The sequence below is a fragment of the Puma concolor genome, chromosome C1, assembly GCF_028749965.1.
Source record: "Puma concolor isolate L17-30 chromosome C1, mPumCon1.1.hap2, whole genome shotgun sequence".
In the NCBI taxonomy this organism is placed as follows: domain Eukaryota; kingdom Metazoa; phylum Chordata; class Mammalia; order Carnivora; family Felidae; genus Puma; species Puma concolor.
Genome location: NC_141674.1, coordinates 204,227,249 through 204,242,083, shown reverse-complemented (window position 1 = coordinate 204,242,083; position 14,835 = coordinate 204,227,249). Strand labels below are relative to the sequence as shown.

Genomic DNA, 14,835 nt, shown 5'->3' with positions numbered 1-14,835 from the left:
TAATTCTTCCTAGTTTATCTTTTAGGGGGGGAAAATCTAGATTTTAAAACACAATACTTATTTGTCTAAATCCAGACAAGTCTTAGTGAAGTACTGTGGCTTTGTGGGTTTCTGTTTTTGTTTTTTAATTTTTTTTTCTTTTTTTTTTTTTTGGAGAGAGCTCAAGTTGGGGAGAGGGGCAGAAGGAGAGAGAATCTCTCCCGCTCAGCACGGAGCCTGACAAGAGGCTCCATCCCATGACCCTGGGATCATGACCTAAGCTGAAATCAGGTGCCCCAGCTGTGGCTTTGTTAAAAACAAAAACAGAAGTTCTGATCTGTTAAAGATAAACACCAAGGTAATATGGGTTACATTATATATTTCCCAAGATGTGTTTTAAAATACTTAAATAGAAAAAGAATAGATATGGTAGCTGTTGGAACAGTAATGGAATTCACTGAACTAATGTCTCTAATTTTGTGTGTTTACAAATTTCCAACTGGGGCGCCTGGGTGGCGCAGTCGGTTAAGCGTCCGACTTCGGCCAGGTCACGATCTCGCGGTCCGGGAGTTCGAGCCCCGCATCAGGCTCTGGGCTGATGGCTCAGAGCCTGGAGCCTGTTTCCGATTCTGTGTCTCCCTCTCTCTCTGCCCCTCCCCCATTCGTGCTCTGTCTCTCTCTGTCCCCCCAAAAAATAAATAAACGTTGAAAAAAAAATAAGTAAACATTAAAAAAAATTAAAAAAAATAAATAAAAATAAAAATAAAAATTTCCAACTAATAGACTTAATATGTTCCAAACTGAACTTGAATTCTCCCACCTACCACCACTCCACTAATAGCCTCCCCCATTTGAGTTAATGGCAATTCCATTCTTCCAATTGCTTAGGCCAAAAACCTTGGAGTCATATCCTTGTCTGCTTTCCTTCGTTCACACCCTCACATCCAATCAGGTAAGAAATGTTATTTGCTTCATGTGCAAAATATATTCAGAATCTGACTACTTTTCACCATTCCATTAGTACCACCACAGCCTCCTAAGCCCTCACCCTGCTTCCCAGCCTCCCCCACTCCTCACAGTCCATGCACAACACCAGAATGGAGAGTAATCTTTCAGAACATAAGTAGATTACATCACTTCTCTGTCAAAACTCTCCAATACATCCCTACTTTACTCGAAGTACAAGGTCTACTACAGGCTTACATCTGGTCCTCACTACCTTCCTGTCCTCATTTCCTACTATTCTCCCCCTTCTTCACGTCTGCCATCCAAACTGGCCTCATCATAGCTCCTCAAGCTCACCAGGCAAGCTTCCATCTCCGGACCTTTGAAGTGATCATTCTCTCTGCCTCACTTTGCCCTCAGATAGCTACACTGCTCATTTGCCTCATCTCCATCAAGTCTTTGCTCAAAGGTCATCCCAGTGAGGCCTACCTTAACCATCCAACTCAGCACTCCTCGTCCTCTTTCTCCGCTTCATTGTTCTCCAGAGCTTTATCACCTCTCTACATCCTGTACAGAATTCACTTATTTTGGTAAGTTCATTGACTCCGCAGCTAGAATGGAAACTCTACGACAAACAAGCACTGCTTTATCTCCAGTGCCTACAACAGTACCTCGCACAGAGAAAGAACTCAATGTTGAACTGAACTGCCATAATCTGGACAGGAGGAAATTCCAGTGGTCTCTAGAAAAAATGTTATTTTTGCTAAAATATAAACACAGACAATGAAGATGAATGCTAAATAAAATTCCTTATAAAACTAAGGCACTTTATTCATCTTTCATTTCAAAAACAATTGGAATTTAAAGAAGGACAAAAAGTAATACCCCCATTTTATGGATAGAGAAACCAAGGAAGGCTCTGGGAAGCTTGTCGCAAGCCATCCGGTGAGTCAGGGTTGAAACTTTGTAGTATGTTTCCAGCTGGATCTCAACTCTAATGGGTCTGCCAAACATCTCTTTCTGGTGAAATGCACGACGTCCTAAACAGCTGCCCTTCTCAAGCAATTGGGTTTCCCTATACATTGAAATTCCATCAAACATCAAAACTCATCACTAAGCCTGAGATCACAAAGCAATCCAATGTACGACTCTGTTTAATCCTATCTCTCCCTATTTCAGCTCCACTGGTCTTGGCTTGGAAGTAGGTGACCACATGTAGCTCAGCTGAGATGCAGGAAGCTGGAAGGCAGGAACAGATATAAATAAATAAGGTCCCAAACCATGGTCTTGTGTGAACGGGACACAAGAGCTGCAGCACCAACCAGCAGCCAAGAGAGGAGCTGAACCCCCACCCAAGCTCTTACCCTGGCATCTCCAAGTAAGGTGAGGTATACCTTTTACTACAGGAGTTTACATAGAAAAGATGGGTGGATGGGAGGAAGGAAGGAAGGAAGGAAGGAAGGAAGGAAGGAAGGAAGGAAGGAAAGAAAAGAAAGGAAAAACAAGAAAGAAAGAAAGAAAGAAAGAAAGAAAGAAAGAAAGAAAAAGAGAAAGGAGAAAGTTAAAGAAATAAAGGAAAGGAGAGGAAAGGGGAGGGGAGAGAGGGGAAAGGAAAAAGAAAAAAGAAAAGACTCTCTACCATAACCCATGGATGGGAATGTGGGCTATGGGTCAGGAAACCATCCACAGCAGCATTTATCCCCATAGCCTAGAGCTGAGATGGGCCCAGTCTTCATCACTGTCCTAGGACCAGTGCACAAAAGCAAGAACCTGTTGGGAGGATTATACAAGCTCTAGAAAGGAAGCGGCCTCTCAGGTAGAAGGTACCTCCCTGAGGTCTGGGAGGTATGTTCCTGGGGTTAAAGGCACATTATTGGAGAAAGACCCCTGCATGTAGAAAAGGAAGGAATCTTCTCTGGCACCAACAGCAATGAAGTTTACTGATTGAAATCATCCTGAATCTGGGGAAAGGAGGGAGCTTTATACATAAATCTCTTCTAGTTTCTCATTCTTAAATCATTTGACTTGTAGCTTATCTCTTTTTTTAGTCTCTTTTTAGTTCTTGGTTGAGTTGGTGGCTTGAATAGTAGAAAAAGGTTGGCAATAGAGGGGTAACGAAAGTGGGTGGATGGACCGTAGGAATCTGAGATCACGTGCTGTGGGTTGGCCTCAGGAGGTGAATGAGTTTCCTGCAGTGTTTGGCAGAGGCAGGCCTGGAGCTGCTATGCGGCAGGAGCTGATTCCCCAGAGAGAGCATGGCTAATCGCTCACTGGCCCCCAGGGACACCAGCACCTGTGAGACAGAGAGCAGATGACAGAATAGGACATGCAGAGGACTCTCATTTGGCCCAGCAATTCCCACTCTAGTAAAGAAAGAAAAAGACAATGGGCCCCTGGGGAATCAATATAGATTCTGCGGGGAAAGAGAAACTTTGGAGAGAGGGCTCATCGAGACCGGAGGTCTACTGCCATTCTCTTCGGTTACACACCATGAAACTGAGGCACCGAGGGATCCATGCATTTGTCCCAGGAGGGGGTCGTAAATGCAGCAGTGACAGTAAGTCAAAAAGTGTGATTCCTAGTCATGAATCTTGACCAATGGGTCTTAACCTCAGTACCACCAAGAGTCTCTTATATTATTTCCCCATATGGATTGCCAGAAAATCCCATAATTTACATCATCACCATCCTGTCAAAATTTCTGTTCTGCATGAACCAGCCAATGTTCCCACACTGCTTTATTATAATTTGGAGGTTTAGCCTTATCATAGGGAGATGTGTGATTCCCATTAGGATACTTATGTCACAAGCAGAAAAAGCAGAATAAAGCAGTGGTTAAGGTATGGGCTCAGGACTCAGACCCTTGAGCTCAGAAGTCCAGTCCCCCAAACTAGCTTTGTAACTTGGGCACGTTATTAAATCCTTAGTGCCTCAGTTTCCTCACCTGCAAAATGAGGAATATAATAGCTTAAACCAGGTAATAAAGGTAAAATGCTTAGCATGGCGCTTTTCATGCGGTAAGTGCTAAAAAAAAAAAAAAAAGAAAAAAGATAGCCCCTTCCCAGCCCCCAGAATGAAATCCCTCTAGACCTCAACATCACCTCATCTGGCCTCACCTCCTTCCCACGTAGCCTCAAGAAGAGAGAACCCCTGGGCTTGGAGATCCTGGGAATTTGCCACTCATCGGAGCCCTCTCCCACATTCCTTCCCTTTTCTGGGGTGGGAGATGGTAGATGGCACACCCATCTCCAAGACACCGCCCATGGGTTTCCCAGCATCCCAATTCCTTAAAGGCTACCTCAGAAAAATGTCGTGAAATACAACCCCATCGTCATGGTCCGGAAGTCCCCAGGGGTGTACCTGATGGATGCAGGGCTCCTGTCGGAGGCTCCGGAGGGCAATGAGGGCAGCCTCCTTCACGTTTAGCTGGGGGTCTCCACAGGCCATCTCTAGGAGCCGTTGGGGTACTTGGCACTGTAACAGCTCCTCCCCCAAACCCTCAGGGCCCAAGTTGCCCAGAGCTGACGCGGCATTGCGCCGGATACCAGCCTGAGGATCTCCAAGTAGCTGGGTCACACTGGGTATCGCGGCTGCCAAGGCAGGTCCCAGGGGACCAGCTTGGTAGGCTGCGTTGCCCACGGCAAAGCTGGCACCGCGCCGCACGGCAGGGTCCTTGTCTCTAAGCCCCAGCAGCAGAAGGTTGAGCAGCCCAGCCTGGCTCTGCAGTGCCCCACGCACAGCCATGCTGTATTGCAGCAGGTGGCCCAGGAGCCCGTAAGTGCGGGCCCGCACAGAATTCTCTGGGTGGCCCAGGAGGCTGCGCAGGGGCCGATAGGATTCATCAGAGCCAGCCAGGAGTTCTTGGACGAAGGACAAGTGGCTGGGGGACAGTACTCGGGCTGTGTGGGCCAGCAAGGAGAGAATGTCAGAGGTCAGCAGCGGCTGGTCACCCAAGAGGGCAACCGAGAGGAAAGAGATGATGGTTCTAGGGGAGGCAGCCACTGTGTTCACAAACTGGTTGAGAGAGGTGGAATCCGTGAGGGCCAGGTGTGTGAGGAGGCTGACAGGCAACTCAACTTGCGTCAATGGAAGATGGTGGCAGCAGACCTGGGAGAAGGGATAGAGGAGCAGGCAAAGTGGTTCAGGGAGAGGAAGAATTCACCGCAGCGAGGTAGCTAGAAGGGGCCCAAGCTCTGGCCAAGAGAAAAGCCAAGCTATGCTGAGAAATACCACAGAGAGCTGGAAGACCTGACCTGAGCCCTCCATGTGAGACTGTGGAGCCCAAGAGAACAGGTGCAGGATCATTCCTTGCTCTGCAAGGACTCAGGCTCTCTGCCTTCAAAAACCCACTGCTGAATGCCAAGGATTGCACAGAAGTGACTCCTGGCTGAGGAGCTGAGTCTCCCTGCCCAGACTGGGATGTCCTCCCCACAGAACTTCAACAGATCCAGATGAGGGACAGATGGAGACGGGAGGCGCCAGCCCCAGCTCCAACCAGTGCTTCTGCTCGGGCCTGAATGCTTTCTCCACTCCAACGCTTACATCAAGCCAGATGCTCCACTCTTCCAGGGGCTCAGGGGAGCCCTGGAGCTGTTGGGAAGTGAATTACAATACACGAGGTCGGCCATCTTCCTCCTCCACCTTCACGCCTGGTGGCTTTCCCAAATACCTGCAGCAGGCGGGCTGTGACTTCTGAGTCCACGAAGTCAGCTAACACACCTCCAAGGAGGTCGGCATCCACATCCAGGGCGAAGGGGAAGCAGAGGAGCTGGCAGACAGAGAGCACCACGACGGGCAGAAACCCAGACCCGTGAGGCCTAAAGAGGGCAGAGTGGAAGGATTTACTCGGTTTTACTCACCCACCCTTTATTATTCTCTGCCCCCTTCTCAAATCCCCAAGTCCAGCGCCCCTTCTCCAACCTCACCAGTCCTATTTCTGGCCTCGTAGCTCAAGCTGTCAGCTACGGCTCTCCTGCCCACCCCTCCCCACCGCCACACTGCAGACTGTCTGGACAGTCTGGTCTCCCTCCTCTAGCTCGAACTCACGCCCGGCCCAGCTGACGCAGGAATCTGGGGGAAAGCAGGTGCTTCAGGGTGGTCATGAGGATACTTCCACGTTGAGACAGGTGGCTCAGGCATAACTGGGGCTCCTGGGCGAAGGTGGCCACGGCCAGGCTCAGCAGGGCTGCCATGCCTGGAAACACCGAGAATGGAGACCCAGTGGTGCAGGAAGGGCCCCGGATGCTCCAGCTTCTCCAGGGCCCCCACCTATTTAGTCCCCTTCCCATCCAGCGCAGTCTGTGCCATCCTCTCCCCAGGGGGCAGCGGCTGCAATCTCTGTGGGCTAACCGAGTTCTAGGCTGCCTCCTCTTGAAAAGGATCAAAGGAGGCCATGCTTATGGAAAGATACCTTGGGGTGAGATCAGCGTCCAGTCTGGCTCTGGGCTTTGTGATGGCTGTGATTCCTGTGGAGACATTTCCTCGGAGAGCCTTAGAGCCATGGAGAAGCGGTGCCATAGAATGGTCCACATTTCTGAGCTAGCCACGTCCCTCATCGGGCTACCCTTCCCTGGCTGGAGATGAAATTGAAGGAGGGTGGGTAGGGAAGTCAAAGTCAGGTATCAAATGCCTTTTTCTTTTCTTTTCTTTTTTTTCACTCTTATCCCTGACCTCTAAGGAAAGGGAGTCCCAGAAATAATTCCTCTGTTTTCCCAACAATGTGGGATTTCCCTGTTGTCTTAGTTACCTTTCTTATCACATCTTAACCCACGCAAGTGTCTGCTAGAAACCAGGGAATTACAGCTCTCCTCCTCACTGAATCCTGGGATGCAGCTGGGATTCCCCAGAAAGGGTCCACGATGAGGGCAGGGGGGCCCTTTTGAAGGTAATCACGGCCACCATATTTGACAGAAGAGGCAAGTGTGGGTTGCTTCTTCATTCCCATCGTCTAGTGGTTCATCAAAATGCCTAGTTTGTCTCTCCTGCCTTCCCATCCAACCTAGGATGCACCTGTACCTGGGTGAGAAGCTGCAGCAGCAGGATGAGGAGGCCGTCATAGAATCCACAGCCACCTGGTGGAGTCAGCCGGACCTGACAGAGAGAGGCAGGAAGAATGCAGATCCCCAAGAGAGATGAAGGGGCCTCACAAACCCATGCCTGCAACTCCTGGTCAGGCAGAAAGAGCTTGTCCTCTGCCTGGTGTAGTGGGGAAAGCTCTCCTGGACTTACACAAGTCCTGGTTCCTGACTATTCATTCAATGACTACCTCTGCTCTAAAGACACATCATCTGGTAGGGTCGGAAGACACTTGCCACACAAGAGGCTGGGGTTGGGGTGGGGGTGGAGACACAGTTGAGAGTGCCTAACTCTGCCTTCTGGAGGTAGAACACCGATGAATTAAAAGTTCAAAAAGCAGTCAAGAGAAGGAGGTGGTAGGAAGGGACAGCATTCCTTGTAGCATAAATGAAGGCAGGTCATGAAAAATGATAGTGAATTTTGGAAGTGGTAACTCCTGGTATAGCAGGATTATAGAGCCCAGAGGTAACAGATGAGCTCTGAGGAGAAGGTAAAGGAGTCTGGACTTTATCCCGGAAGCAATGGGAAGCCACTGAGCTCCACAAGCTCCACGTGGGCAAGATTTTCGTCTGTTATTCACTGCTGTAGTCTCAGAACCCAGAATAGCGTTCGGTACTCAATAGATACTTCTGTGCTAAATACTTGAACAAATGACTAGACTTTTAAGAAAGCTCACCCTGGTGGCAGTGAAGAGAATAGACTGGAGAGGAGAGAGCCTAGAATAGAGATCCTTCAGCGGGCAAGCGCCACAGTGCAACATAGATGGTGTGCACACAAACTAAGGCAGGGCAGTGATGGTGCCAGGTAAAAAAAGATCTGAGACAACAGGAAGGCGGAACACATGGGACCTGGGGGAACCATCTAGATGGGGGAATAATGGAGCAGAGAACACAGTCTATGATGACTCCCAGATTTCTGACTGGGGCTCCTGGATGAATGTGAGTGTCATCACTACTGGTACCACCTCTCTGAAGTTCAACTTTACCTAGAAAAAGCAGGTGAGTCTCATTACATTTCATGCGTCTCTCTTTCAAGTGTGTTGTAAGATAAGATGTGAGGTGCTTTCCAAATTATAAAGAATTCTGCATCTATAAGGATGATGATCATTTGAATACGAAGTCTATCCTTATTACAAAATGAAAGAAATAGGCGTTCCAAAGTACCTAAAAAGGAGAGGCGGGGGGAAGGCCCGGAAAAGGAGAAAGCAGAAAGGAGGCTACACAATGGACTGGATTCCTCAAGAGTTCTCGGGATGCCAGCCACCTTTTCCATTTCAGTTAAGGAGAAGGAGGGGGGACAGGGAAGCCAAACTGTAGTCAGAGGGGAAGAGATTAAGCTTTTGAAATGACCCTAACAACAGGAGCAGGAGCTTCTGCGGGAGGAGACTAAAGTAGGCAGGAAGATCTCATCCTCCAGTAGGTAACTCGGGTCCCCCTCCCTCTGTCCCTCTTTGGAAGTGCCAGCCCAGTCTGGGCTCAGAGAAGCTGTCATCTGGGGGCAGACAGGGAGGAAATGAACGACTGCATAGTTTGCCCCAGCCAAGCTGGCACTTCAGTCTTGCCCCCAAGTGGAGTCCTGGGTCTGACTCAGTGAAAATGTTGTCTGTGCCCTCTCTGGTATACCTCACCTCTGCAGGGGCAGACAGAGCGTGTGAGGCTGCAGCAATCCACTCCACAGGCTGGAGGTCAAAGGTCACCCCTTGCTGACCAAGTTGACCCAACAGGCAGGCTGCTGCACTCTGGGGAATTAGAGGAAGAGAAGGAATGTCTGAATCTGCCCAGTAGTCACGACAGGCAGAGAAGATTTATGTCTCTGGCCCAGAAGAATGCCTCATAACCACCTCTTTTTTTTTTTTTTTTTTTTTTTTTTAATTTTTTTTTTTTTTAACGTTTATTTATTTTTGGGACAGAGAGAGACAGAGCATGAACGGGGGAGGGGCAGAGAGAGAGGGAGACACAGAATCGGAAACAGGCTCCAGGCTCTGAGCCATCAGCCCAGAGCCCGACGCGGGGCTCAAACTCACGGAGCGCGAGATCGTGACCTGGCTGAAGTCGGCCGCTCAACAGACTGCGCCACCCAGGCGCCCCCATAACCACCTCTTGATGAGAGTGATGCCCGTGCACCCCGCAGGCCTGGGTGGCAGGGTGAAAAGGGGAAGGAGGGGAAAACTGAAAACTCACCACGAGAGAGACAACGTGTGAATGGGTAAAGAGAGTAGCAATCTCATTGCCTAGCTTCTCCATTCTGGAAAAAGAAGATTCATCAAAGGATGCACCAAATGAAAGGAGGCTAGGGAGTGGACTCCCTCCCCGCTGGATGGCACTCTCCACACGGCTGCATGACCATTGCTCCGAGGCACAAATTTGGTAGGAATCTAGGTCTGTTCTGTTCTGTGTAGAGAACATCCCCATCCCTTCTATCCCCATCCCTTCTGAGGATAGGCTGTAAGGTGCCATTCCCCATATTCTACGTCAGGGTGAGCTATCGGGAGGGAAGATTCCAGTGGACAGAACCTACTTCAGGCTTACCCAGACGGCAGATCTTGCAGCCGAAGGACAAGAAGGGAGAGGAGGTAGAGTGCCACCTCAGTAGACTCTTCCCAATCTACTACCTTTACCTACAAAGGAAACCAAAGATATCAGAGCAACTTCTGATTGAGACAGTAGGGCCACCACGATATACCTGCCTGTGTTCCTGGCCTACCTTGCCCTGGACCAGCATCAACAGTGACTCCAAGGCCAGGGGCTCTTGCCCTAGCAGATGGCACAGGCGCTCACTGACATGGCAGCATGAGTAGAGAACCTAAAGGAGTGGGAAGCAGTCTGTCAGTGAAGCCGAGCAGCCCCTGGGTTCCTGGATCAGAAGGCTCAGCTGAGAAGCAGGCTAGCCTCTCCGCAGATCTAGTGTCCACACCGGGGCAATTCGAGAAGTTCAGGCCAACTTCCGCCTCTTCTTGCTATAAGACGGTGAGATAGGGCTACTGCTCTATTCTAGTGAGGACTGGCTAACAGTGGGGCCATCTCAGGTCGAACAGACTGGAAAGCAGAAAGGGACCCTCTGGGGTCTCTTGTCTCTCTCAGTGTCTTTCTCTCTTGGTCTTGGGGGTTAAAAAGAAATCTGAAGTCCCAAGAGTTCTCGACAGGCAGTACCTTGAGAATGTGTAGGCACAGGATGGGATGCCGCAAGCCAGAGATAAGGGACGGTCTCAGTTGGTTGTTGTCCTCGGTGAGCTGATTCGCCAAATGCTGAGAGATCTGTAGGGACATACTTGAAGCCTCAACCCCATTCCCATATTCCAATCCTGCTCCTCTCATGTCTCCAACTACTCAGGGTTCTCAACCCCTTGCTAGCCACTCTTCCTCAGGTTCACCAGGAACCTCAGATCCCATTCTATTCCCAGTCTTCATGGCCAAAGAAGAACCAAAAGTCATGGCCTAGTTTGGCCCTAGTAGAGACAGGTATAGAGGAAAGTGTTGCTGGCCAAAAGGGAGCAGGAAATCTAAATCCTGAGCCCTTGAGGCAGCATCACAGGTAGCTTCGGGTCAGCTACCCTACCACATGGGCAGTTTGTCAATGAGCTCTCTAGCCAGCTGGCCAAGGGTTCTGGGATTTTGGCGACATCGTGTTCAACAAGTGGCCAGATTACCAGACCCAGGTGGAAGCATCTGTTTCTGGAAGTACAGAGTAAGCGGAAGCAAAAATGCTTGTTTTTCTGCCTTTCTGAGAAGCTGAGGCCAGCCTCATCTCCAGCAACATGGATGAGAGGAAATCAGAAACTGCAGCTCAGACCTGCTCCTTGGCTTCCCAGCAGCTGGGCAGCCCCACAGGAGCAGTGCATATGGCTGCCAGTGCAGAGGACATGGCTCCAGGCAGGTCCTCACTCTGCTCCCGTAGTGGCTGGCTCACTTGGGGGGCTCCTATGGAGAAAAGCAAAGAACGCAGGGTGGGGTCTGATTGTTTGTCTCGGATCCCCATTCATTCTTTCAGTGCACAGTTAGTTGCTGAGCCCTCACTAAATGCCAGGCACTCTTCGAGGCAATGGCAGTCGGGAGGGCACAGCTGGAGTTACTCAGAAGTCAAGAGAACCTCCGCTCCCTACTCTGGTTACCTGGGGGTGTGTGGAAAGGGAGCTGGGGAACTGTCAGGCCATGAAGGAGCCCATCCAGCACAGCCCGCTGGGTAGTCAGCAGGCTGGAGTAAAAGGCTTTGGAGATGGTCCGGCTGTTCCCATCCATGGCTTCACACAGAACAGTAAAGCACTAAGGGAGACAAGGGTGGCATTAACATTAGGGCAGCAGAAAACTGACTGGGTTTAGGGTAAGGAGCAAGAATCCCCCCAGAAAACCTGAGAATAAAGGAGAAAACCCAGGGGGACCAGCTGTGGCATTCTAAGTATTCCTCACACAGAAAATGCATTATAATTAATTGCCTTCACATTTCAAGGATGGCAATTTTAGGTTATCAATCCTATTCTCTGATCAGCTGCTTCCTAGATGATGTTTCTCAAAGTGTTATCTGTAGTCCATGAGTATGAGAATTCCTGGGGATTCCTGGGTGCCTTCCAACCCAGTCTTACTGATTCAGAATTTCAGGAGGTGGGGTGTTTATTCCAAACTTCCTATGCACTCACTGCACAGTGACATATGACAAATGCTGGCCAATAATGTGAGTCACTGATGGCCAAAGTTTAGGCTAGACGTTGAAAGCTTCCTGACTTGAAAGGATGAGGGAGGTTAAAATAGGCTCTCAGACTAGAAGAGTTCGAATGGACTGCTCACTGGAGGCAGAAATGCAGCCCAGATCTGTGTTCCCAATTGCCAGTCTGAACAATGGCTAGGCAACTGTTTATTTCCTTGCTCATGTTCCTCCCTAAGTGTCCCCTTGGAGATCAGTCAGAACTCCGCTATCTTCTCATTCAATCTTCTATTCTCCTGTCCCTCATTTCCAGAGTCCAGGGGCGAGAACCCACTAGCTTGCTAGTCGTAGGGCAAATACATTTGGGAAATACTAGTCCATCTGCAAGTCTCTTCAAAAAGAAATACTTCTAGGGGCGCCTGGGTGGCTCAGTCAGTTAAGCATCCGACTTTGGCTCAGGTCAAGATCTCACAGTCCGTGGGTTCAAGCCCCTCATTGGGCTCTGTGCTGACAGCTCAGAGCTTGGAGCCTGCCTGAGATTCTGTGTCTCCCTCTCTCTCTCTGCCCCTCCCCCACTCATGCTCTGTCTCTGTCTCTCAAAAATGAATTAAAAAAGCATTAAAAAATTAAAAAAAAAAAGAAGAAATACTTCTATTTGTAGTTCCCTGAAACAGGCCACAGTCCTTAATGCCTCTGGGCCTTTGTAAATGCTGCTCTTTCTGCTTAGAATGTCCTCCCTACTTTCTGCCTCACCCACCCGGCAAACTTCTATGCATTCTTCGAATCCTAGCAAAGATGATTTCCTTTGAGATTTCTTCTATGACTCCCCAAGTAATATTAATCATATCTTCTTCAGTGGTGCTTCTGTACTTTATACAAGTTTTATACAAGTTCTAATGTACTTTTCATGCTGCTGTCCTTGATCATTTTTCATCTCTCCTACTAGACTACTAGTCCCTTGACAATGGGGACCTTCTCGTACTCAAGTGGCATAAGGCACACAGTAGGTATTCAATAAATGTTTGTTCTATTACTTTGATCTAACCCTCTATAGTTATAAGAAAGGGAAAGGGAGAAACATGGAAAGATATCAGAGACAGAAATCTGGACAAGGGAGCAGATTACCATAAGGCTATCCCTCCTTAGAGTCTGCTCAGAGTCATCTGGTTGGGCCAGCAGTTTCCCCAACAGGTCCAAAAAGAGGTTGGCGGCCTCCTGAAACACCTGTAGGCTGGGAAAAAATAGCCCATCTCTCTAAAAGCCCACGTGAGGTAAACGTCAGTTCTGCAGGTAGGAGAATCTGTGCAAAGGAATATATCAGAATGCTCCTTCCCCTCCCCCCACTAAACACACACAGAGTCTTACATACCCTCCAAGACCTTTCTTTGCCATTTTCTCTACGTTACTTAAATTGTGACCCTTCCATTTAGTGTATGGTGACCCTTAGAACCTCAAAGTCTTGGGGTGAACTTAGAGTGGTCTCGGTCCTTAAGAGAATCAGGGGATCCCTAACCTGTTGCTTTCTCCTCACTTAGCCTCTTCCTAACAGAGGAAGGAAGAATTGGGGGTAGAAATTGAAGCCAAAGTGGCCAACAGAGCAAAGCTGGCTCTCATCCCACCTGTCACCTGTCTGGCTCCTCTCCAGATTGAAGGTGCAGGCAAAATAGGCCTGAATCACAGCCATCAGGTGCCGTAAGAAGGTCCCATACCAACATTGCTGCCAGGGAAGAGGACGGAGAATAAGGGCAATGTAGACGAAGAGAAAAGGCAGTGAAAAAGGTGTCAGATATCCAGTCAGGCTGACCGAACAGGGAGGCTTCTGGACAGAAAGAGGAAATCTAGAGGTAACAAAGGGGCAGACAGGGGGCTGTAAACAGCCTGTATCTTGCTTGGCCAGAATAGCATTTAGTTCAGGAGGCTCTATTTTTCAAATAGCTCAAATTCCTTTCTAAATTCCTTAGAAACATTCAAGGTTAACACTCACCAGCAGGATGCAGCTTCCCATTAAACATTTCAGTGTTCTGTCCTCTCAGCTCAGCCACAGCAGAATGCAGCGTGGGGTAGCACAGATCTGGCCTCAGACACCCTGAGCCTCATGCCTACCTCCTCTGTTTATCCTACCTCCTCCATTTATTGTCCCTGTGGCCATTTACAAGCTAATGCTGGTGTATAAGTTGATTAATCCCTGAATTTCAGTACTCTGTTCTATAAAAGCAGGTCAATTAAAACCTAGGATTTAATATTCCAAACCACAGTGCTCTAAATATTGGGAAATTGAGAATAAAAATCTGGATTTCTAGCTTCTCTTAGAAAACTGGAAGATCTGGCAACACAGGGCCTGTGTTCTCATGTGGCAACAGTGAGCTGAAGCTGAGGGCATGTCCCATTCAGATTGGGCACAAGATCTCCGGTCTGTCGTCTTCCCCACTACTCTCATACAGTCACACAGAGTCTACCTCCCTGACTGACGGGATCTGCCTGGCATCAGAAGGCAGTGGAGTATGCAACTCGTGGTCTACTAACCGGAGAGGAGGAAAGAAAAGAAAAGGCAGTGGGCCGAATAGAGATGGCACTTTGAAGAAGAGAAATCCAAGGAGCAGAAAGTCCTGGAAGTCTTTCAAGGCTACTGGCCTACTGCTTACCTGCTGGATACTGTTGCTGTCCTGGCTGTGTCTGAGCAGGCTGAGCAGCAGCCCGGGGAGCCCTGCCTCACGACAGAAGGAGTACAAGAGAACAGAGTCGCTGCAGCTGGACAGAAGACTGCTCAAGACCCGGAGTGCAGGAAGGATGTGGGAAGCACCCTCCAGCATGCCTTTCAGGATCTGGGCGACATGAGGGAAAGAGACAGTAATCGATCTTATCAGAGGGAAAAGGAGTCACAAATACTAATTGTCCCCAAGGAGTTGGCAAAGCAGACCAATGTTCTCATTCCTTTCTTTGGGACTCTAAAACCCAAAGAAGGAGAATAGAGAAAAAGGGAAGCAGTAACAAGGAAGAAGAATATAGATATAGATGGTCAGGTCACTTGACTTACAACAGTGGTGACCAAGGGACAGAGGACCTCCCTCAGAATCTCCGTCAGGCCCAGTGCCATTCCTATCTGCTCCCTTCCTTCTCCAGCCTTTAACTTTAAAAAACATATGTATGTGCCCACACGCACTTCCAAAGATTAAACACAATGGACGCAAAACAGTGTCATTC

General features: G+C 48.9%; 1 protein-coding gene across 4 annotated transcripts in view; it reads right to left on the bottom strand.

The window, feature by feature from the left end:
• Positions 1-1,730: 1,730 nt before the first annotated feature.
• The window catches only part of STK36 (serine/threonine kinase 36), a 26,521-nt gene continuing 13,416 nt past the window's right edge, over positions 1,731-14,835 (bottom strand). For 3 of the 4 annotated variants that reach the window (XM_086719635.1, XM_086719634.1, XM_086719633.1), the window contains exons 12-27: positions 14,277-14,456; positions 13,254-13,453; positions 12,760-12,865; positions 11,108-11,258; positions 10,789-10,916; positions 10,149-10,253; positions 9,703-9,801; positions 9,528-9,616; positions 9,180-9,243; positions 8,627-8,737; positions 6,940-7,014; positions 6,335-6,497; positions 5,971-6,118; positions 5,594-5,741; positions 4,285-5,031; positions 1,731-3,217 (exon numbers count right to left, since the gene is read on the bottom strand). In XM_086719635.1, the coding sequence (XP_086575761.1) occupies positions 3,074-3,217; positions 4,285-5,031; positions 5,594-5,741; positions 5,971-6,118; positions 6,335-6,497; positions 6,940-7,014; positions 8,627-8,737; positions 9,180-9,243; positions 9,528-9,616; positions 9,703-9,801; positions 10,149-10,253; positions 10,789-10,916; positions 11,108-11,258; positions 12,760-12,865; positions 13,254-13,453; positions 14,277-14,456 (2,658 nt within the window). In that variant the 3' untranslated portion in view covers positions 1,731-3,073. The remainder of the gene's footprint in view (positions 3,218-4,284; positions 5,032-5,593; positions 5,742-5,970; positions 6,119-6,334; positions 6,498-6,939; positions 7,015-8,626; positions 8,738-9,179; positions 9,244-9,527; positions 9,617-9,702; positions 9,802-10,148; positions 10,254-10,788; positions 10,917-11,107; positions 11,259-12,759; positions 12,866-13,253; positions 13,454-14,276; positions 14,457-14,835) is intronic. The other variant, XM_086719636.1, reaches the window with a different exon arrangement.